Raw genomic sequence first — 24,327 nt, 5'->3', positions numbered from 1 at the left:
TTTTAACAAATATGTTAGCCGTTTTTTGTCTGTTTGTTTGTTTTTTTAATTTTTATTTATTTATTTATATTTATTTTTGGCTGTGTTGGGTCTTCGTTTCTGTGCGAGGGCTTTCTCTAGTTGTGGCGAGTGGGGGCCACTCTTCATCGCGGTGCGCGGGCCTCTCACTGTCGCAGCCTCTCTTGTTGCGGAGCACAGGCTCCAGACGCGCAGGCTCAGTAGTTGTGGCTCACGGGCCCAGTTGCTCCGCGGCATGTGGGATCTTCCCAGACCAGGGCTTGAACCCGTGTCCCCTGTATTGGCAGGCAGACTCTCAACCACTGCGCCACCAGGGAGGCCCTCAGCAAGACTTCTTGAAAGAACTGTCCACACTCACTGCCTCCAATTTCTCCTTCCAATTCACTCTTCAACTCTCTCCCAGCAGACTCACTCCTGTCTCTCTCCAATGACATACCCTTGTCAGGGCCACCAAGGACATCTGTGGTGCTGGACCTAATGGTCAATTCTCAGTCTTCATCTGCTGTGCCCTGTCAGCCGCATCTGACACCATCCATCACACCTCGTGCCCCAAACACTTTCTTCACTTGGCTTCCAGGACACCACCCTGGCCTGGTTTTCCTCTGGCTCTTCTGGCTGTGCCTGCTCAGACCTTCTTTTTTTTTCTTAATTTCATTGAAGTATAGTTGATTTACAATGTTGTGTTAATTTCTGCTGTACAGCAAAGTGATTCCGTTATACACATACATACTTTTTTTACATATTCTTTTCCATTTTGGTTTATCACAGGATATTAAATATAGTTCCCTGCGCTATACAGTAGGAACTTGTTGTTTATCCATTCTATGTATAATAGTTTGCATCTGCTAACCCCAAACTCCCAATCCATCCCTCTCCCACACCCCTCCAACCACAAGTCTGTTCTCTATGTCTGCGAGTCTGTTTCTGTTTCGTAGATAAGTTCATTTGTGTCACATTTTCGATTCCTCATATAAGTGATAACATATGGTATTTGTCTTTCTATTTCTGACTTAGTATGATAATCTCTAGGTCCATCCATTCATTTGTCGATGGACATTTAGGTTGTTTCCATGCCTTGGCTATTGTAAATAGTGCTGCAAGGAACATTGCAGTGCATGTATCTTCTCAAATTATAGTTTTCTCTGGATATATGCTTAGGAGTGCGATTGCAGGATCGATCATATGTCAGCTTCCTTTTAACAGTCAGGTGTCCCAGGGGTCAGTCCTCGGTCCCCTTCTCTTTTCCATCCATCTTCCTGTCTTCCTGATAGCATCAGTTTCTTGGTTTTCAAAGGGGATACCTTAATTATTTCTCCAGCTGGGCCTCTCCCTGAACTCTAGGCTCTTATATCCAACTGTCAGTGTGACATATCCATCTGGATGTCTTAGAGTCACCCTTGACCCGTCTCTTTCCTCTGACGATGTACCTCAGAAGTTGTCAGCTCTGAACTTCAAAATATAACCAGAACTGGTCTACTTCTCCCCCTCCACAGCCCATATTCTTCTGCCTGAAATCTCACAGCAGCCTCCTGTTTCTCTGCTCCTGCCCCCCTCTCAACATTCTATTCTTCACAGGACTGTCAGAGACATCCTAAAAAAACCCAAGCCAGGAATTCCCTGGCTGTCCAGTGGTTAGGACTCTGTGCTTCCACTGCGGGGGGCACAGGTTCGATTCCTGGTCAGGGGAACTAAGATCCCGCATGCTGTGCGGTGTGGCCAAAAAAAAAAAAAAAACAAGCCAGATGACATGCCTGCCCTCTCAAAAACCCTCTCATGGCTCCACTATTATTTGGGTGAAAGCAAAAGTCCTTATAGTGGCCTTAAAAACTCTAATAAATCATCTGCCACGACCCCTCCTCCATTACCTCTTGGACCTTGTCTTTCAATACTCTCCTCTTTGCTCACTCCTCTCCACCCACACTAGCCCCTTTTTGGTTCTGTGAATGATCCTGTCACCGGGCCTTTGCACTTGCTGGCTCCTCTTTCTGGAACCCTCCTTCCTTCATGGTTCATCCCTTCACTCCTTCAGATTTCTGTTCAAATGTCACCTGATCAAAGGTGCTTTTCCCCATCTAAAACAGTGCCAACCCCATGTCTCAATCCCCTTAGCTTGCTTTCTCTCCATAGAACTTATTACCAAGTTACATTGTAAGTATTTATTTATTGTTTCTGTCCCCCCAACTAGAAGGTAAGCCTCATGAAGACAGGGATTTTTGCCTGCCTCGTTCACTGCTGAATTTTTAGCACTTGGAGTAGTGTCTGGCACACTTTAGGTACTCAAGAAATATTATTGAATGAATAAATGAACCAGCATCCTTAGAGCACAACCATTCTATATGGTGTGAAAGTTGTTGCTTAAATGGAGGGGTAATGCTTAGGGTTTGTGATATTCCCCCACTCTGTTTTAAAATGGCCTTTCCAGGCTTCCCTGGTGGCGCAGTGGTTAAGAACCCGCCTGCCAATGCAGGGGACACGGGTTCGAGCCCTGGTCCGGGAAGATTCCCACATGCTGTGGAGCAACTAAGCCCGTGCACCACAACTACTGAGCCTGCGCTCTAGAGCCCGCAAGCCACAACTACTGAGCCCCAGTGCCACAACTACTGAAGCCCGTGCGCCTGGACTCCATGCTCCGCAACAAGAGAAGCCACTGCAATGAGAAGCCCGCGCCCTGCAACGAAGAGTAGCCCGTGCTCGCCACAACTAGAGAGAGCCCGAGAGCAGCAACGAAGACCCAACGCAGCCAAAAATAAATAAATAAAATTTTTTCTTAATTAAAAAAAATTTTTTTTAATAAAAATAAATAAAATGGCCTTTCCTCACAGCGTCTGAGATGCCATGTTTTCCTGGTTTTCTTCCTCCTCTCTCTCTGGCTGCTCCTTCTCAATCTTTGTTGAGAGTGTCAATTCCTTTGCTCAAACCTTATACGTCTCCTCTTCTCAAGGTTCTGTCCAGTCCTTGTCTCCATTCCTCCTTCATACCCTCCGCAGGATAGGTCACTAACTCCCACAGCTTCAATTACCATCTTTGATCATCCTCAGATCTTGGTTTCCAACCCCAATTTTTCTCTTAAGCCCTAGACCCAGGGGTGTGGAGCCGCCTAAACCCTGATGCTGGGTGGCACACACTGGGCTCAGCATCTTCCTAACCTGCTTCTCCTTTGGATCTCCTTCTCAGGGAAGCCCCTAATCCCCCCAACCTTCTAGCCAGAGGGCCTCGTCTTGGACTTCTCCCTCCCTACCCCTCTGCGGCCACCCAGTCCCAGAGCAGGTTCCCCGGGCCTCCTGGGCATGCATCCCTGCCACCCACTCCTCCTCCCCTCCCCACAGTCCCACCCTGGTGCAAACGCCCCTCTCCTACCCCAGCTGCCTCCCTGGACTCTCCAGCTCCAGTTCTATTTCCTCCAATCCATCTTCCATATAGAAGCCAGAGACATCTTTCCAAACCCCCACTGACTCTCCTTGGCTTGAAGCCCTTCCATGGCTCCTCAGTGTCCTCGGGACAAATCCAAACTCTCTCAAGTGGCCAAACTTTTGGCCGCGGTGAACTCTATGTTCCACTCCGACTGCCTTTCTTTGGGTTCCTCTAACAACCACGCTTCTGTCACCTGACAGCCCGCTCTGCTTAGTTCACGCTGATCCAGGACAGTGTGCGGAATGAATAGGTTACAACAGTCAGAGCAACAACTCCCACTTATTGAAGGCTTTGCGCCCAGCGCTTTATCAACATATTTTTATTTATTTATTTATTTTATTTATTTATTTTTGCCTGCATTGGGTCTTCCGTTGCAGTGCGCGGGCTTCTCATTGCGGTGGCTTCTCTTGTGCAGCACAGGCTCTAGGCGCGCGGGCTTCAGTAGCTGTAGCACGTGGGCTCTAGAGCCTAGGCTCAGTAGTTGTGGCACACGGGCTTAGTTGCTCCCGGACCAGGGCTCGAACCATTGTTCCCTGTATTGGCAGGCGGATTCTTAGCCACTGCGCCACCAGGGAAGCCCTACCCACCGTTTTTAAATGCTTCCTCTCTTTCAATTCCTATCTGAGAGAAGAAGCAACAGGCTCAGAGACGGTTGCGGTGGGAAAGCTGAGACTCCAGCAGCCGGAGCGGTTACTTGCTACCTGGACGGTCAGGTGGTGGCGGGGCTCAGGCCTAGAGCGGAGCGTGCAGGCGGGGCGCACAGCTGGACCTTGAACGCCAGAATCAGGAATTGTGACTTAGCTCGAGGCCGCTGAGGTAGACGCGCGCGAGACTGCCCCCTGCGGGCCGGGAGGCCCAATCCCGGGCTCCGCCGGGCTCCGCCGGGCTCCGCCGGGCCCGTTGCCCGTGGCAACGCCGCGCGCGCCCCGCCCCTTCCCCGCCCGCCGTGCCGACTGCCCGTCAGCCGCGCAGCCGGCCAATCCCACTGAGCAGGGGGCGGGCCTCGTGAGCCTCGTTCAACCCCCGCGGCCCCCTTCTCCGCTGGGACCCCGCCTTTCTCCGCGCACACCTCCCGCCCTTCGGGCTGCCCTCGCAGCCCGTTGGCGGGCGCACCGTTCCTCACCGCGGCGTCAGCTAATGCCGGCGCGCGGCAGTCCCGTCGGGGCGGGGCCAGGGGCGGTGACGCACGGCGCGGTGACGCAGCGCGACGGCGGCGGTGGCGGCGGCGGTGGTCGGTGCGGGAGGAGGTAGGGGAGCTCGCGGGCCGGAGAGGGGGCGACGGCAGTGGCGGAGGCCTGAGGAGGCTCGGGCGGCGGCGGCGGCGGCGGCGGAGGCCGAGGCGGTGAGTGGCGGGCAGGGTCGGGCGGACGCGGGGCGGCGGCGGGTCGGAGCGCGCGGGGCTCACCTCGGGGCGCCCCAGGCCGCGGGCGGCCCCGCCCCCTCAGGGACCCCGGGAGGCGGCGGGCGCGGAGCACGGGCCTCCGAGGTCCCGACCCTCGAGAGAATCTCCCACACCCATTCCCCGAGTCGCCCTCACAGGCCGCTTCTCGAGCTTCTCTCCGAAATTCTCGCCCCTCGGGGTGGCCGGGGGGTCCGGCAGCAGCCTATCTCGTGACCCCCCAGGTGTACCTCAGACACGTCCCTGGAGGGCACGCCCACAGACCCCCCGAATCCTCCCGAAGTCCTCCGTCCCCTCCCGCGGTGCGAAAGCCTTCCCGAGAGGCCACCCCTGTTATTTCCACGTCTGCTCCAGACCCCGTCCTACGCCTCAAAAATCTTCCTCAGAGAACCCCCGTCTGGTCCCAGATCCCCCGTTCTCCTTCTCCGTCCAGAAATATTCCCCCGGGGCCACTCCTCATATTCCAGTGATATGTGTCAGATATCTTCTCCAGGAACCTCCCTCGTAAGCCCTAAAAATCTCCTTCAGATCAGAGATTCCCCGAAATCCCCTCCAGACCCCGTACATTCCAGAAATCTCCCCCAGCGACCTACTTCGCACATCCCAACAGTCTCCCCCAGACTTCCTTCTCACACATCCCAAGAATTTTTCCTCCCACCTACCCCCATACCAGAAATCGCCTTGGAGATTTTCCACTCATAGCCCCCAAATCTCAGAGCCCCTCCCCCTGGAATCCTCCAGAATGCCCCTGATGTCCCCTGAAAATCTTCCTCAGAGACTCTCTGAAATGGCCTCGGATCCTCAAAACTCACTTGGAGCGCCCCCCCCGCCCCCCCCCCGCGCCAATCCATCTCCCATATACATTCCGCCTTGACATATCCCGAAAGTCATCCCTTTGGCCCCTCCCACAGGTCCCCAAAATCTCTCCCAAAGACCTCCTCATGTTTCTCAAATCTCACCACCCTGAAATGCTCTAGAGATCACCCTCAGATACCCCAGAAATCTTCCCCTGAGACCCTCCTCACTTATCCCAAAACTCTCCTCCAGAGATTCCCTGAAATCTCTGGAGCTCTTCTTCCACATTCCACAAGTCTCTTCCAAAACCCTTTTTATGTATCCCAAATCTCCTAGTAACCCACACAAAATGTTCCAGAAATTGCTTCCTCAGGATTCCAAAAGGTTTCCTTGTAGTTTCTCTCTGATATTTTCTAGAATCGCTCTTCGAATCCCCCTTTCAAAATCTCTCCTTCTAGACCTACTTTCAGATGAACTTTCTTCCTCACAACCCCTGTAAACCCTAAGACCCTCTCTTCACGACCCCTCTGAGATGCAGGTTTTCAAGACCTCCTCCTGTCTTCACAGAGACCCCAGCAACCCCCTTGAGCCCTCTGAGATATGCCCTTGAAATCCCTCCCAGAGACCCTTCCAGCACAGAGACCCTTGAATCAGCACTTAGAGACCTCCTGCCTTACTATGAGACTTTTCCTGGATAATTCCCTCCCTGAACTCACCCTCACAGCTTCCCTCAAATCCTCTAGAACCATCTGTAGAAGACCCCCAGCACCAACCGGCTCCTTTTCTTAGAAAGTCCCAGAATTTTTTTTTGAAAAACCCTCTACTCTGACGTTCCCATATTCCCCCACCCGAAGACCCACCTTCCCCGTATATCCTATTGAGACCTTTACTCAGAGATTTCTCATCTGAGCTCTTTGAGAGTTGTTCCTAAAAAGGTGTCTGTCATCCTACTCCAGTAAATCTAAGATCTCTCACAGAAGACCACACCTCCACAGACTCCCTTTAGAGAATTGTCTCCAGAATTGCTGTGCATCAACAACCCCAGCACTTTGTGAGACTTCCTCAGAACACTCTCTCTCAGATTCTCCCTCTGACATCCCCAAGAAACCTTATTCAGGGCCCTGTCAGATATACCCCTTTTAGAACCCCCATTTACACCCTCTCATCTCCTCCATTCTCTTTCCTCTGAAATCAACTTAGAGATCCTTCTCTAAGGAGAAGGATCCCACCATAGGCCCCCAGCATCCTACAGACTCCCCCTCTCAAGAGCCTCTATGTCCCCTTTTATTAAACAGATCCTCAAGAGATACCCTCACCTCTTGAAATCCCAGCCCTCAGAGATCTTTCTCTCAGACCATATTTCTTAGGTTCTATCTTCATAGACCCCCTCCTCCCTTTAGATCTTCCCTTCAGAGAGATGGAGAGACCCTTAACACCTTCCTTAGACTCTTTTTTTTTTTTTTTTAAGGTTTTTATTTTTTTGGCTGCGCTGCAAGGCTTGTGGGATTTTAGTTCCCTGACCAGGGATTGAACCCAGGCCCTCGGCATTGGGAGCATGGAGTCCTAACCACTGAACCACCAGGGAATCCCCACCCTCCTTAGATTCTCCTTGAGGACTCCCCCGATTTTCCTCTCTGAAGCCTTCTCCTTCCTTTCTCCATTTTGAGGGCCTCCTCACAAAAGAATCCCTCCCCCTGTAGTAGTGGTTCTCGAAGTGTTGTCCCTGGACCAGCAACATCAGCATCACCTGAGAACTTGTTAGAAATGCAAATTCTTAGGTCCCAACCCAGACCTGCTGAATCAGAAAACCTAGGGGTAGGGCCCAGCTCTTTTTAGGAACCTTCCTGGTGATTCTCATGCATGCTCAAGTTTGAGAGCCACTGCCCTCTAAGAGGATTTCCCTTTCCCCACAGAAAGCCCCGCTGAAAGATATCTCAGGGTATGCCTCTGTGCCCTACTGCCCACCCCCATTTTCCTGGGAGTCCCCTTTGTGAAGTACCTGCCCTCCAGAAGATTCCTTACCCTCTTTGAAAGGTTTCTGGCTTCTCCATAAGGTTACCCCACCCTCTGAGCAATTACTTCATATTCCGCCTTTGAATGGTTCCCTTTCAGATCTTCCTCAGCATTTTCTTCTTCTGGCTTCCCCTCCACCCCTCCATACCATCCCCTTTCTGTGCTTCTGCTTCAAGTTGCTCCCTCCTTGAACACACATGTCCATCTCTTCTCCTTATCTATTCCTCATCTATTCTCCACATAGGCACCCTTGCCTTAAGGCACCTTCCAGTCTTTTCATTCTCTGTGTCTTACTGCCCAGAGCCTTCCATTGTACTTCTTAGAGCACTGCTCATCTTCTTCCTTGTAGTTTTTCATGTACTTGTCCACTCACCCTCACTGGACTGGGAGTTTGGAAAGTACCAGGATGTAACTTGTTCTTCTCTGAATCCCACAAGCTAGGATCGTTCCCTCTGTAAGTTATTAGGAATCATTGGCTCATGGGCAGCTCTTCCTGCATTTGGTCAGAAATCTCTGAGTTCCTTACTCTCACTCCCCATTCAGGTTCAACACACCTTACCCACCACCTCCTCTCCGCTTACCTCTTTTATTCTCTCTACCCAGCTGCTTTTGCCACTCCTCCTAGGAGAGGCTGCCTTCCCCACCTTCTCTCATCTGGAACTTTTTTTTTGTTTTGTTTTGTTTTGTTTGTTTTTTTATACTGCAGGTTCTTATTAGGCATCAATTTTATACATATCAGTGTATACATGTCAATCCCAATCGCCCAATTCAGCACACCACCATCCCCACCTCACCGCAGTTTTCCCCCCTTGGTGTCCATCATCTGGAACTTTTCTTTGTGCTGTTTCCTGATTCTTAGCTACCCCACGTCCTATTCCTGGGGATCTGCCTCACCCCATCCTAGTTGGCTTCTCAGCCCTCCTCAGCCTTTGTAGGTCTGGGGCCTCCACAGGGCTCTCAGCTTTCTCCAAGGGTTTTTGTTTCTCTCTAAGTTTCAGAAGAATAAACAGATCATGAGGTAAATACTGGGGCTGGCCTTCAGGGAGCTCACAGTACAGTAGAGAGGTTGGGCAGGTACACGGGGCAGAACGTGAGGTACAAATTATATACTGTGGAAATTTGGCAGTGAGAGAAGGCACCCTGTATCTGGAAAGACTTCATAGAAGAGGTGGTATTTGTTCTGGGTGCCGTTCCACAAGAGTTGGGATGAGGATGAGTGGCCTTCCAGGCAGAGGAAGCAGCTTATGCAGTGGGTGAAAGACAAGAAAGACTCTTCATCTCTAACCCATGGCATCTCTTCTCTTCACCTAAAGGACAGAGGTGAAAGAAAACAGATCTCTTCCATCTGCATTGTATTTGCCAGTTGCACTTTAGTGACCCACAGAGTAGTAATGTTAATGACCACTGTTTATTGAGTAATTATTATCTGCCAGTCACTGTTTAAGTGCTTCACATGTATTGTCTCATCTCATATTCACAGGAACTCTATGAGGTAGGTAAACTGTGATTATCCTCATTTTACAAAGGATGAAATTGAGGACAGGTGGCACAAATAGAAGGTCTCTGGGCTCTGTCCGTCCCAGGATGATGGTGTCTGGGGTCAGAGAGTTGGATTTTCTGTTCAGATAGGGTTGGGTGCAATGGGGCATTGTAGTGTAGTGATTAAGTATGCAGACTCTGGGGCCAGACAGGATTTGCATCCCACATCATTGCTTACCCCCTGTTTTGTGACCTAGGACAAGTTATTGAACTTCTCTGGTCCTTAGTTTCCAGAGTTGAAAAATGAAGGTAATAATGATCTCTTACTTCATAGAACTATTATAAGGATTAAATAAGTTAATGCGTATAAAGTATTTAGAACAATGCCCTGTATATAAGTGCTCAGTTTTAGCAAAAAAAAAAAAAAAAAGTTCATATCAATCAAGACTCTAAAGATATAGGTGACAGTACGTTAGCTCAAACTGGTTTAATAAAAGAGAATTAATTGGCTCATGTTACTGAAAAGTCCAGAACTAGGATGGCTCTAGACCTCCCTGCATCCAGGAGTTCAAACAATCTTCCTAGTAATCTCTCCCCATTTCTCCACTGACTTAGCTTCATCCTCAACTGGTTTCTGCTTTGTGACAACAAAGATGACCCTCAGCAACCGTAGGCTTAAACCCTACCTTCTTAGCAGTCTCAGTGGAAAGAGAACTCTTTCCTGAGAGCCCCAGTTTGAAAACAGTTTCCTCTCTGAATAAGTGTGAAATGGTGACAGAAGATCCTTTGAGACATGTTTAGGTGAGCGGCGCTCTTAGAGACTCTCTTGCTTGCTAAACCAGATAGGACTGTGATTCCATCCCATGACCTTTCTGAGAGTTGATGGTAGTCCCCGTCTTCACTGTTCCCCAGCCCCAATCATTCTCTTCTCTATGGTCGTTTGGATCCAGAGAGAGTTTATGGCTGGTCTGACCCCACCAGACTTTCCTTTGGGATCTCACTGGGAGAAACAGGAATGAGATGACTGGCCTGGTTTGGTTATAGCCTTGGGGTAGTGGAATCCAAGAGTACTCGTGTTCAGTTCCCTACCTCAGCTTTGGGTTTCTAGGGCTCAGAACTTTAGAAGAAGTTAAGTAGATTACTGTGAGTAGAGTTTTGTTTTGTTTGTTTTAGGGTAAATTTGTTGAATAGAGTCTGGTCGAGGGCAAGTAACAGAACAGCAGTGTAGAGTGTGCACATCTCAAACGTCTCCAGCAGTTAAACAATTTATGAAAGCACTTTTCTAGGTACTGGAGATACAGCAGTGAATGAAACAGTCAAGGTCTTAGAGCTCTTGGGTCTTATATTCTGATGGAGGGAAGATATATAAACAAAAGAAATCAGATAGTGATATGTGCTATGAAGGAATTAAAACAGTGGGAAGGGGGTGGGAGGTTGGCCACTGTACACAGGGTGGTCAGAATTGGCCTCTTAGAGGAGGTGACAGTTGAGCCTGATAACCTGAAAAATGAGAAGGCACCAGTTGTGGGAAGATCTAAGAGCTGGGCATTCTAATCTAAGCATTGTTACATATGGAGAAAGGACTGCTGCAAGGTGGGGAAATTTTTCACAGATGCTTACTGAGGGTCTCTTATGTGCCAGGTACTATTCTAGGAATTGAAAATGTAGCCGTGAATAATACAGCCACAGTCTTCCTTTCCCTCGTGGATCTTACAGTCTAGATGTTTCCAGAAGAGCTGCAGCCTTTGAAGAAACACTTTTTGACGACGATATCAGACCAAAGACTCCTTCCTCCTGGGGAGATGAGGAAGATTGGGGCACACATGAACCCAGATCTGATTGATGAGAAGGAACCAACCATGTGATGATCTGGGGAAGAACATTTCGGGTAGAGGGGTCAGCCAGTGCAAAACCCCTGAGATGTGTTCAAGGAACATCAAGGAGATCGGTGTGGCTGAAGCATAAGTGAAGCAGAAGGGGCAAGGGCTTGGAGTGGTTGACAGAGGCCAGATCATGTGGGGCCTTGTGGGCCATGGTAAGGAGTTTACATTTTCATGTAAGAGCATTGTGAAGCTATTAGAGGATGTTTTTTTTTTTTTTTTTGGCTGCGTTGGGTCTGTTGCTGCGCACGGGCTTTCTCTAGTTGTGGCGAGTGGGGGCTACTCTTCGTTGCGGTGCGTGCACTTCTCATTGCAGTGGCTTCTCTTGTTGCGGAGCACAGGCTCTAGGCGCACAGGCTTCAATAGTTGTGGCACGTAGGCTCAGTACTTGTGGCTCGCGGGCTCCAGAGTGCAGGCTCAGTAGTTGTGACTCATGGGCTTAGTTGCTCCGCGGCATGTGGGATCTTCCCGGACCAGGGATCGAACCGTGTCCGCTGCATTGACAGGCAGATTCTTAACCACTGCGCCACCAGGGAAGTCCCTATTAGAGGATTTTTAAAGCAAGACTGTGACATTCGTTTGCTTGTTTGTTTGTTTGTAAAGAAAGTTCACTGGTTTCTGCAAGGAAAACGGGCAAGAATGGAAGCAGGAGGCAATACATTTGTCCAGATGAGAAAAGATGATGACTTGAATATGGTGGTGGTAGTAAAAATGGAGAGATACAGATACATGTTCCATGTTGAGAAAGTAGGAGTTAATGATGGGATTAGAGAAAGAGGAATGAATCCAGGATGATGATACTAGCTAACAACTCTGTGAGGGTATTTATGCCTCATAACACTATGAGAGTAGGTACTATTATTAAATCCATTTTACAGATGAAAAAACAGACACTGCAAGGTAAAATCATTTGTCCCAAATTATGCAGGTTTCCCAGAGCTCCCCAGGCTCTGTTATCTTCCAGGAGGCCCTGCCTGGCTTGTCCCCTCCTCTCCTTCCCTCCTCCAGGACCATTCATAGAAAAGCCTCATTCTTGGCCGAGGCAATAATATACGTATTTTGTATACATATTTCAGGAGTTTCTGAAAATAATGGTTGGTTTTCACAAGAGAGAAGTTGGGCTCCCTTGGCTTCTGACATTCTCCTGTTCTTCTCAAGTTGGGATAGTGAGTTAACCTTAGGTAACTAGCCTATTACTTTACTCATGAAATGAACAAGTTCCTCCAAGGCCTATGTGGATGCTGTAGAAAGGCCTAGGGATAGGTGGGAAGGCTAATAGGACCCTCCTGTTATTTGTCCAGAGATGTTGGCGTTAAAGGGTGTATGCTTTGGTCCAGCTTTCCAGGCAGTGGAAGGGAACTTATAAATATATATAAATATATAATATATAAACTTATAAATATATATATATTTATAAGTTTATATAAATATAAATAAATACGCTGTAGCATTATTTGCAGGAAGAAGCAAGAGCTCTAAAGCCAGAGTGCTTGGCCTTAAAAATCTCAGCTTAGCTGTGTGCAGTCTTGGGTAAGTGACTTGACCTTCTCTGTGCCTCAGTGTCTTCATCTGTAAAGTGAGAACACTATTATATACATATATATATTTATATTTATAGCTTTTGAGATCAGATGAGCTCATCCACGGAAAGCTATTAGCATAAGGCCTGGCACATGATACAATAATATATGATGTGAAGACATTTGAAGCATCATGCTAGGTGTTTTTATATATATTCTTTCATTTCATTCTTACAACAAGCTTCACTGAGGAAGAAACTGAGTTACTTGCCAAAGGTCAACACAGCAAGTTAGTATCAGTAGGAGAGCTCTGGTTCAGCCAGGTCTCACTCCACAGTGCTGCTTGTGGATGAGGAGAGCTGACCTCCAGAGGCGCCTCCTCTATGTGGGCTGCTTTTCACTGGGGCCAAAGAAAGAGTCCAGTGGACAGTTTTTCCTGGAACCTCTTAGCCAATTTTTGACTCCATTTCCCACCCTCCAGGGTTAGAAGATGCTTCTCAAGAAGGTTACTTGGTCTCTTAGAGACCAAGTATGGCAGCCATATTGTTGGACTATTTGAAAGACTTCACCATAGGGGTTCCCCTCTAGTGTCTTTTCTCAAAGGCAGGGAGTCATTTTTGGTCATTTATGTGAGAGACTAGAGCAGCAGATAGAGACTAGAGCAGTGGTGAATTCTCTTGTATGGGAGCAGTCAAGGCTTAAAGTTGAAACTTTAAGTGGTAGAAACCCAGCTCAAACTGACCTCAACCCAAAAGGAATTTATTGGTCCATGTAACTGAAAAGTCTGGGATGGGGAGGTGGGGTGGGAGGCTTCAGGCTAACTGGAGACAGGTCTTCAAATGATGTGAACAGGTCTCTCTTTTTCTCCCCTCTTTTGACTCTGCTTTCATCTGTATTGGCTTCATTCTGAGGTAGGCCCTCACTGTGAGGTAGCAGAAGTGGCAACCAGGAATATCAGGAGATGTTGTATAATCTGAGCAACCCTAACCAAGAACTTATTTTCCCCAATATTTCCAGCAGAAGTCCAGGGAGGCCTTTCCTTGGCCAGGCTTTACTCCATGTATGCTCCTAGATCCAAGAAAGACAGTTAATTCTCCAAAGGGAATTTAGGGGCCTGGTACCAGAAGATGGGCATGGATGTTTGGCAGACAAATCCACCAGAATCCATCATAGTAATTTGCTACCACATTAAGATGTCTTCAAATAGTCAGGGCTGATGCCTCTTCCCTAGCCAATCTCACCAAGCCAGGTCTTCCTTTCTCACTGTTGCCAAGCACGCAGGAGAGGAGGTAGCTGGAGGCCTCTGGCTTTTTGATGGAAGAAAGCCATCCAGTCCTCCTCTCCAGTCACCATCCAGACCAAACACCCAGCATTCTTCTCCTGTCCAAAACATAGGAACACTTCCTTTAGGGATGATTTTTACTGAAGTATAGTTGATTTACAATGTTGTGTTAGTTTTGGTGTACAGCAAAGTGAATCAGTTAAGTGTGTGTGTGTGTGTGTATTCTTTTTCATATTCTTTTCCATTAGGGTTTATTACAAGATACTGAATATAGTTCCCTGTGCTATACAGTAGGACCTTGTTGTTTTATCTATTTTGTATATAGTAGTTCGTATCTGCTAATCCCAAACTCCTAACTTGTCCCTCCCCTAATAGTATATTCTTAAAAGTGACTGTTTGTTACCTAAAGCCCCAGTGTTTCTTGAGGACTGTCCAAGCTATACTTGGGCACTAGATCCTCTCTACCAATCATGTTTCCTGAGCAGTGGGGTGGCTTAAACGTGTAGGACCTTCTCTAGGCCCTCAAGAGGGGTGGTTATCGGACTTTTGGTCTTATCACAGTTTGTGTCTATCTGGTCTAAGGACTGCAGGCCACAGGCTTTGTTTGTTCTGTATAGTGGTTCATTGTTGCTCTTCTAATATGGATTATTTTCCAACATTTAAAAATAGGGGAATTTTATTTAAAAATCCAGATTTCTGACTCCTCTTTAAAAATATATATAATAATCTAAGATCTAACAATACTGGACCCAAATTCCTACATGGCAGCAGTTGATTAGAGCTAAATAGTAACTTCTCCCTTTAGACAGGGTGTGTGCTTTCCAGCTCACCATAGTCCTCACCAGCCTGCTCCATTCAAAACCTGGCCTTGTAAGCATCATGTTTGAGATCCTGCTGTGTCCCAAGGCTTTGCTTCTAGCATTTAGCTCGGGGGAAGAAACTGGATTAATGTTCAGTCAACAGTTTATTTAGGGGGCACAGTGCTGTTGCTTGGGAAAAGTAACAACCCAGTAAAAGTGTTTATAGGAAAGAGTGTGCACAATTTGGTCTGTTTGTGGATTTGGTCATCTTTTTGCCGTAAATGCTGTTGGCATAGCAAACCTCCCATCACAGTTGTTCCCTCTGAAATAGTAACATGTCCTTCTATCTTATGAGTTGCCACCCAGTGAAGGAATCCCTCCCACTCCCAAGGGATATTCATCCAGCCTCTGCTTGACCACTTCCAGCAGCCAGGGAGCTTATTACCTCCTCATATGGCAGCCAGTTCCATTCTTGGACAGATACATTATTTTAAAATTCTTCCTTATGTTGAGGCAGCTGCTGTCTTCTTGGGACTGAAAGCCACAAAATGCTGGAGCTGGGAAGGGAAACTGATTTTTTTCAGGCACATGAGCTACCACTCATCCATCCCGTATCCAGGGCAAACATTGATAATCAATCACATTACTCTTTCTCACTGAGCCAGAAAGTAAAATGCAGGCTTAATTTTTTTTTAATTAAATTTATCTTTAAAAATTACAAAAGTAATATGTGTTCATTTGCAACTAGTGAAATAGTACAAAGTTATATAAAGAGAGTGTTAATAATTCCTCCTTCTCTCCAAGGTAACCAATATGAACAGCATACACATTTCTCTACATACATACATACATAGACATTGACATATGAGATATTTAAGGGTTTTTGTATATGGCTCTTTTTTTTTTTTATTTTACAAAAATGGCATCATTGTACATATTACTATGTACTTATGGACATCCCTCCATCTTGGTAGTTAAAGATCAAACACTATACTTAGATATAAATACATTGTTTGTATGCTGCTATCAAGATCAAGCATATTTTTAATTACTACATAACATCCCCTTGTATGAGGTATGCTCCAATTTATTAATCATTCTCCATTGATGGATATTGCCATTGCTTCATTTCTTCAGTACCCTTCTCACTGCAGTGTTCCGGGCAGCCACTACCAATGGATTGGAGTTAGCCTGTGAGGTAAAACCCATTTGTCATGTCTGATCCAGTCTCGCTCCTTATCTCACACATTCTAGAGAAGGGAAGCAGAGTAGCTCAAAGATTAAAGTGACAGAGTGGCTGGGGCAAGACTAGAACTGAATTTTCTTGACTTTCAACATTTCCCGTATCTCATGTTGCCTCTCACTTAGAGCCATCTACCCTGTTTCTCCTCTGGAGTAAATAAACAAATCTAATTCTTCTTCTGTGTGCTACGCCTTCAGGTATTTGAAGTCAGTTATGCCATTCCTCCTGAGTCTTCTCTTCCCCAGGGGAAATTTCCCCAGTGCCTTCAAATTTTTCTCTTAGGGCAAGGTTTCCAAATCCCTTTACCATCCTTTGGGCGATTCCTTCTATCATCTTCTCCCCAGGGGCTGTAGAAGTCCCAAGTGTGGCTTCCATGCTCACTTTCATTTATTCATTCAATAAATATATATTGAGCACCTTATAAGTCCTAGTCACTGTTCTGGGCACTGCGCAACTATATAGCTTGCATTTGTTGGGAAGAGAGAAACAACAAACAAAGATAAGATGATATCTGAGGGTGCCAAATTATATAGAATAAATGAAATAGCATTAATATAATAGAGTGACAGAGAGAAACTCCTTAGATTGGATGGTCAGGGAAGAGCTCTCTGAGGAAATGACACTGAGCCAAGACCTGAGTGACAAGTAGAAGCCAGCCATGCATAGGTCTGGGGGAAGCCATGGATAGGTACAAGTGAACAAGAACTTGGTACACAGGGAGGTTGGAGGGGCCACCAGAGTCTTGCAGGGAGCCCTGTAGGCATTTTATTTAAATGCAGTAGGAAGTCATTGGAGGATTTTAAGCCAGGGAGGCAACATTTGATTTGTCTTTTGAAAAGATTTCTGGGAGGCTTGTTTAGCTGGGAGCAAGGTTTCATTCCCCCCTCACACACTTTCTCTTGTTTCTTATATCCAAAGGGATTGACAGCCAGACCAGTTTGCTCTGTTCAACTGTCCCACTGAGGATCTATTGAGGTGAGTCACAGCCATTGTCAGGTGTACCTCAACAGCCCTCCTCAGCAGGAGCATGGACATTCAGGGAGATGGCAATAGCTCCCTAAAACCTAGCCCAGCAGGTTCAATGGGTCTTTGTATGGAGTTCTCAGTCCTCTTGGCAGCCAGAGGGAGATGGAGCCAAATGTGGTTTGGGGATGGAGCCAAGAGCACTGGTTGCAAGAGAGACAGAGGGGAAATGTGAGTGGAGACCTGGAGCAGGAGACACTTAGAAAAAGCCTTAAGAGTAGTGTCCAGAAACCAGTCAACTGAAGAATAGGCCTGTTGTCTGCCCAGTTGACACAGCTCCTGTGTAGTTCCTGCCTGCTAAAGGAATTTGGACACTTTCTTGCTTGGGAGTTTTTAACATCTGATGTGTCGCCTTCTCAGGTTGGTATCCTCTTGGCTCTTAGGAGTCTGAGTGACAAGCTGCCATCTCTGGGAGCCAAGGGGACATCGCAACCTAGAGGACCTGGGTCAGGAGTAGCCTTCAAGGGAATGAAGAAGTGAGAGATTCACTTCAGAACAGGGATAGGTGGGATCTTAGAGATCGGAGTGGGAGAGCTGGGTTGGAACAGATGAGATCCCCCCAGCATGTTGGAGATCTTTGAAAAGGACCTCTGCCCCTACGCTCAGGCACCCAGTTACTGATCAGTTAGCTATCCACATACCTGAGATCTCCACCAGGGTCACCACGCACCTGTATCCTAGCCTTGTGGGTCTTAGCTTGAAATAATACAAAGAGTCCATAGGGTCCTTTTAGCAGGCGAGCAGTCACTCTGCCCAGACCCCTGAAGGAGGTGACCAGAGACCAGCAAGGAAAGGGCATGTGCTCAGCATCACATGTCTGCTTAGTCATGTCACCTGGGGCCAGGTCTCCATTAATTCAGATATTTTGCCACAGTGTGCAGTCTCTCCTATTTCCCATCTAGAATATCTTGGCAACTTACTCTCTGCTTTAAATCCACTTCCTTTGGCCCTGTGACAGCCAGACCTGAGGGGAAGCATCTTCTCCTTTGTCTGGGTCTCTGAGTCCCAATCAAGCCTTTTCTCTGGATCTGGAGATTGGAGGGAGAGTTGGTTTAGTATCTGGTTAGCTTCATCTTTCTCCCAGGAGCTCGGCAGAGTAGGTGCCCTGAAAGAGGAAGGCCTGAGGCCTCCTTACCCCTTCAGCCCACACTCACCAGGCCAGTTCCAGCCCCTTCATTCTCTCTGACCTCCTTGCTTCCTTTTCCAGGAGCCTGGAGAGGAGTGGCTAGACCAAGACCTCCCCCGATGTGAGCAGGTGTCCTCCTCCCTGCACCACCCATTGCCACCACGCCAGGGAACATCCTCAAGCCCTGGCCCTCAGGGGAGAGGTAACAGGAGCCCGCAGCCGAGACCATGTGACGGCGCTGGCCCTTGCCACCGCCGTCCCCCCCACCCTGGCCCCAGGCCTGGCACCATGATGTTCCGAGACCAGGTGGGCATCCTCGCTGGCTGGTTCAAGGGCTGGAATGAGTGTGAACAGACAGTGGCCCTGCTGTCACTTCTGAAGCGGGTCACCCGCACCCAGGCCCGCTTCCTACAGCTCTGCCTGGAGCACTCACTGGCGGACTGCAATGACATTCACCTGCTGGAGTCGGAGGCCAACAGTGCTGGTGAGTCTCCAGAGATGGGAGCACAGCAGGAGGGAGACCTGGAGCAGGAACAGATATCAGGTGTCTGAGGAGGCCTACCCAGCAGTGGCACTAAGAAATGTGGGTTCTAGGCTTGCTGGTAGGTGAGGAGTCCCTGACCTCCCAAGTTATCATCATGGCTCTTCTGGGGCGTTGTTGCCAGAAATCCTCAGACATGGAACGGGGGACTCCTGGGGGAGTGCAGTGCAAACTGGAAACTACCCATAACAGAAGAAGGATCACGTAGGGTGGCTTGTCTGGGCAGCTAAAAGGAACAGACTAAAGTCATTACCTATGAAAGGGGGACGGAAGGTGAGCATTATTTCATTTCTCAAGCTATGGGACATGAGAGCTAGGAGGGAATTTTAGAACTCTTCCAAAATTCATATGTCATTTTATACTGTTCTTTATCCCCTCAAAGGTAGGTTGCTCCTAAGGCATAAACAGCTTCAAGAGAGTTTTGAATTTAGATATAGTCCGTATCAGTTTCCTGAACACTCAGTAGAGAAGTGCTCTTTGTCCCGCGAAGTTGACATTGTGACGGGTGAGCTAGGCTTCTCTAGAACCTCTCCCTCAGGCCCCAGGTATAGCTAGGAGTCAGTCCAGAGAACCATCTCAAGGGGCACTGCTGAAGCCATTCTGGCCTTCTGGGCCTCCACAAGGCTGGATGGAGAGGTGTTGACCTAGGTGACGGGTGGGAGTGATGGAGGCCAAAGAAGAGGGGGAGTATGTGCACCTGAAAGCTAGCTGGGGAGGGGACCCCAGGACCCCATGTAGCATGTGTCCAAACCTTTCCCATGTTCTTCCTCAGGGTAACAGTTCACATTGAGTCCCTACAACAAGCCAAGTACTGGTTTTACTTGCATAGTAACTTTGAAAACAGTGTTCTTTGGTGGCTCTAGAGTCAGACTGTCGAGGTTTAAATCCCAGTTGTGTCACTTGCTGTATAATCAAGTAACTTCACCTTTCTGAGCCTTGGTTTCCTCATCTTTAAAATCAAGATGATAACTGTGTTTCTGGGTTAGTTACGACCCCTCTGAGAACAGTGCCTGGCATGTAGTAAACATTCAATAAATGTTAACTGTTATTTTTATTGTCAGTAACTCGTTTAGTCCACACAACAACCTCATGAGAAAGGTAGTGTTGTTGTCTCCATTTTATAGGTGAGGAAATCAGCATGGGCTGCTAGGATTGGGATTTGGGGACCCCCAGAGCTGCTTCCTTCCTCTTCTCAGGCCTACCCGTCTTAGCAGCAGTCACCTTTATTTTTCTGAGTTTTTATGTACAATTCACAGAAGCACCATGGCTGTAGAGGAAGACAGTTCCTCAGGCCAGGAATCATCAGCTTAAGTCCCTGTCTCGCAGACAGTGAGCAGCGGGAACCCAGCTTGGCTCCAGCAAGCTCAGACCTCAGCCATTTCACAACTCTCCCATCCTCCCCACCAGGGAGGGTTCCCCTCTGCTCTGGCACCAGGGCAAGGGTTCTGGGGTTGTGGTATGGCTCTGCCCCTAGCGTGGGGGCTCCTTTGGGGCAGGCCAGTGTCTTAAGAAGCTTGGTCACACATCCCCACCACCCCACCCTGAGCAGGGAGTTGGGTGAGCACTGGGTGCCAATCCTGGCTATATATCAGAATCACACTCGTGCTTACTGCTGTTTATTTATTAGAGCATTTTTAGTTTTTGCTTTTGTTTTCAAAATTTGTGGTAAAATCAAACCATATGAAAGGTAAAAAGTGAGGTCCCCTTCCAGACTTCCACGTTCCCAATTTGTGTATGTTTTATGAGATATTCTGTGCATGTATGAGCACATACAAGTTCTCCCTCCAGCTTTTTCATTGTTTTGATTGTTTTAGCACACAGAACATTGCACATATTAACCAATTTGCTTTTTTCACTTAACAGTATAACTTGAAGATCATTCCATATTCAGCACATACGTGTATACCTCATTGTTGTTAATGGCTGCTTGATTGTAAGAATAGTAAGGTAACAGAGCCTGACCTGTGTATCAAGCAGTGCTTTACCTTTATTACTCGTAACCCTCACAACAGCTCCGTAAGGAAGGTCTTATAACTCCCCCATTTACAAACAAGACTGAGGTCTGCAGAGATTAGTGGCTTGCCCTGGGTTGTACAACTGGTCAGAGGTGGAGCTGGAATTTGACTTTAAATTTCTTCCTCTTGATCAGTAGGCTCTACTGCATGGTATGTTTGGTCTTACTCTTACAAGCAGTGCTGTAATGAGTACCCTTTAAGCATCTCTAGGATAAATTTCTAGAATTCTGTGGGACTGCTAGTTTGAAGTTATGTACGTTTAAAGTATTTGTTGTTACCACATTGCCCTTGAAAGACATGGTACACTTTATACCATGGTATACTTTATGCCTGAGACGCATCTCAGACAGTTTACATTAAGATATTGTGGTTAATACCTGTCCTTGAGAACTGCTGTGGAATGACTTGACTAGTGAATGAATATATGAATCAAGGTCTTTAGCCATAGCCCTATGTCAGGTGGTGAGAAGAAAACAAGTTGGTACTTAGGTGGATGGAGAGTTAGGGAAAACTTAAAATGAGGGAAGAGAGGGAGGGCCATGGTGTGTTCCAGAGTCAGCAGGAAGCCTGCCAGGATTAGAGCAGAGCATGACTGGAGAGAGAAGTGATCACAGAGGTAAATCCTGTGGGGCCTTGAACGCCTCTTCCTAATAGACATGGAGGCTCCAAGACTGTGTCTCCTGTCTCCCTCCCAACCTCAGGTAGAGCAGCTGCCCTGCCTTATTTGTGAAGGAAGGAGCTGCTTCCTGGGCTTGGAGGCCTGCATCCTTTTGGAGGGCTTGGAGGAGCTCTGCATCCTCTGTTCATTACGGCTTTCCCATCCCACTGTGCTTCCCAAATTTGCATCATCACAATCACCTGATGGGGGAGAATGTGACCTAAAATCCAGATTTCTGGGCCCCCAACCCAGACCCACTCAATCAGAGTCCTGCGAGGATAGGCCTGGTAGTGGGTACCCAAGTTCTCCTGCTGACCAGGCAGTTTCAGAGATGATGCTCTACTGATGATTCATTTGTCATGGGACATGAGAATAGGAATCAGGACATCCAGGAGTTCTAGATCAAGCTCTGCCACTAACACCTTTTGTGACGTGGGCCAGCCCCATCCCTCTTGGGCCTGAGGATTCACTAGACAGTACGGGGATTGTTCTAGATACTCTCCAAGTACATCAGTAGCCCTTAGTATTTTATGGGGTGGGCCCCTCAGCAAACCTGTCCCTCCTTCCCACCAAGATGCACACTTACCCCACAAACCAAATCTTCAGTTCAGTTGGTCTACCAATTCGGGATAAGGGTTGCCTATTACAGGGTCTGAAGCTCTTCTTCAGCTTTTCAGATCCCGTCAAGCCAGGAGGGCCGAACAGTGAGGCAGATCCTCTGCCTTTTTCTGGGTTTATACTCCATGTCCCACCCATCCAACCCTGCTACTTCCTTCAGTTCTCCCAGGGAGACCCTGGGTTCAGGTTTGGGTCAGAGCTGCCTACCCACCCATCTCCTTCTCAGAAAGGGCCAGGGAATGCAGAGAGCTCAATCTTGGTGAGTGGGTTCCAATGCTGGCTTCATGTCAGAGTCACTTTATAAAAGGAACCTGAGGCCTCGGTCCTATCTCCAGAGATTTTGGTGTTTTTTAAGCTCCCTACTTGACACTTGTGTGCATCCAGTGGAGAACTACTAGTCTTGATGCTGACACTTGATTCTGGGTGGGCCCAGGAAGGTGGTGAAGGTACTGTCACATGACCTACTGGGAGTGGAGAGTAGGGGGGCATGGAAGAGGCTCTGGTCTGGGCTGTCCCTTCCTCTCAAGCAGCTAGGAGGGTGTAGGGAAGTCCCCCAGCCCGGGCAGCCAGCGTTGGTTTCATGGAAGCAGAGTCTGAGATAAAACCTGGGAACAGAAGAGCAACACCCAAGGGTCTCTGGAACAGGGAAGGAGAAGCCCCAGGTTTCCCCTTGTCATTATCCCTGTTCCTTCTCTCAGTGCAGTCTTCCCTACCTACTTGGAGCTATTACAGTAATCCTACAACCCACCCCACTTCCCATGCTGACTTGGACCAGAAGGGTGGGGCCGGGGAAGCTGAAATCTCCTTCCCTCCCTGGTCCTATAGCTTCCTGGGCCACATTTCCTGCATTTCTTCCCTCCGCCTGTCCTCTGAGTCAGAGTCCCCATATCCAGCAGGTTTAAGCCCTGCCCTCTCTGGCTCATCGAATCTGGGTGGGGAAACCGAGGTCAAGAGGGGGCTGTGGGTGAGTGAGTCACCCAAGCTCAACTCTAATGCCTCCACCCTCCCCTTTCAAGCTCTACTAACACAGTTCATCCATCAAAAATGGGAGCCCCCTTGCCCTCCCCTATGTTTGTGTGAGATGGGATGAAGCATAGAGGGGCATGTTTGGAGCCAAAATGCATCCCCTCTGGCTGGTGCCTCAGGCTGCCACGATTGTTGCAACAGCCCAGCATGTAAAAATGGATTTGCTCTTATGGCAGTCTCCAAGATATATTTGGCTCCTGTGACTTGCCAGCACCCAGGGTCATGACCTACTTAGCTCTGGTCACCTGGCCAAGGAGAGTACTCATATGCAGTCTCCCTCATCCTCTCTGGAGTCCAGGTTTGCAGCTTGGTGAGCAGCAGTCATTGACATCACGGCATTCCCCAGTCCCCTCCCTCATCCGCCCACCTCCAGAATTTCATCATTGCTTGTTGTGCCTCTAGCTCAGAGGAACTAGAGATGTGTCTGTTTTTGGTAAATAACTGCATGAAATTCCCCACCCCTGTGGGGAATCTGAAGGGGGAGACCCAGATGTGCCCTCCTGTGTGAATTGCTCCCTCCAGCCCCGAAATAGCGTAGGCTTTAGATCTTCAACCATCAGCAACGACAATAATAGTTGAAATGCATGGAGCACTTAACACAGATCAGGTGCTTTGCACGATTGTCTCATTGAATCTTTACAACAACCCTGTGATATAGGGGCTTTTAACTGCCCCCATTGTGCAGAAGAGGAAACCAAGGCTCAGAGAGGTTTAAAGGACTGGCCCACAGTTATGTTGAGCTACGTCTTAGAGGCAGAGCTAGATTTTGAATCCAGGCAAGTTTGCCAGTTGAACTTGTACTGTTTACTCAGTATACTCTGCTAGGACATGAGACAGACAGACCTGAGGTCAAGGGATCCTAGACAGGGCACATTATACACACACAAACACCACTACCTTCCAAGGGACCATCAGGGTTCAGCTGTGCAGGTATTCATTGGGTCTCTGCTGTGCCTCAACTCTGGGCCAGACTTTTCTGCCCTGGGCAGGAAACTAGAAGTTCCATCCCTACTCGTCATCTGCAGCCCCTGCTGGGCTCACCCCAAGGGGCCTGAGGCTGTGCAGATTCCTTGGACCAGTTCCAGTTCTCACTGATGCTTTCCAGTGATGGGAGGCCCACCCTTCCCAGTTCACCACTGTACAGACACATGAACACACATTTCCCTAGGGTCAGCCTCCATTCTTCCAAAACCACTCTCCCCTTTCACTGCAGTAGAACAAGGTCCTTCATTGAGCCCAACCCTTGGGGCTCTTCTGTCATGTCCCCTGGCAGTACCAGAGGAGAAGCTGTGTCCCTTAGCCCTGGCAGTACTCTGGTGTGGGGGAGGGACTAGACAAGGCTTGTCTCTGTCCCAGATGCCTCTCGCTACCCTGCAAGGCCTAAACAACAGCGATTGAGAGCATCAGGGTAGGGCTAAAGGGGTAGGCCAACTCTGCTGGAGGAGAAGGGAGAAAAACACCAATCGTTGAGTCACATACT

The 24,327-nt window shown here is 48.2% G+C and overlaps 1 protein-coding gene across 5 annotated transcripts in view; it reads left to right on the top strand.

The window, feature by feature from the left end:
- Positions 1 to 4,618: 4,618 nt before the first annotated feature.
- The window catches only part of SAMD4B (sterile alpha motif domain containing 4B), a 37,297-nt gene continuing 17,588 nt past the window's right edge, over positions 4,619 to 24,327 (top strand). The window contains exons 1-5 of one of the 5 annotated variants that reach the window (XM_082437833.1): positions 4,629 to 4,771; positions 9,731 to 9,916; positions 10,832 to 11,150; positions 16,759 to 16,815; positions 18,071 to 18,473. In XM_082437833.1, coding sequence (XP_082293959.1) covers positions 18,278 to 18,473 — 196 coding nt within the window. In that variant the 5' untranslated portion in view covers positions 4,629 to 4,771; positions 9,731 to 9,916; positions 10,832 to 11,150; positions 16,759 to 16,815; positions 18,071 to 18,277. Of the gene's footprint in view, positions 4,772 to 9,403; positions 9,425 to 9,730; positions 9,917 to 10,831; positions 11,151 to 16,758; positions 16,816 to 18,070; positions 18,474 to 24,327 lie in introns of those variants that run through there. The other 4 variants (XM_082437832.1, XM_082437834.1, XM_082437831.1 and 1 more) reach the window with 4 other exon arrangements.

This window comes from Balaenoptera physalus, assembly GCF_965194825.1.
Source record: "Balaenoptera physalus genome assembly, chromosome: 19".
NCBI lineage: Eukaryota > Metazoa > Chordata > Mammalia > Artiodactyla > Balaenopteridae > Balaenoptera > Balaenoptera physalus.
Note: the sequence above shows the minus strand (reverse complement) of the source record. Positions and strands in the feature narration are given on the sequence as shown.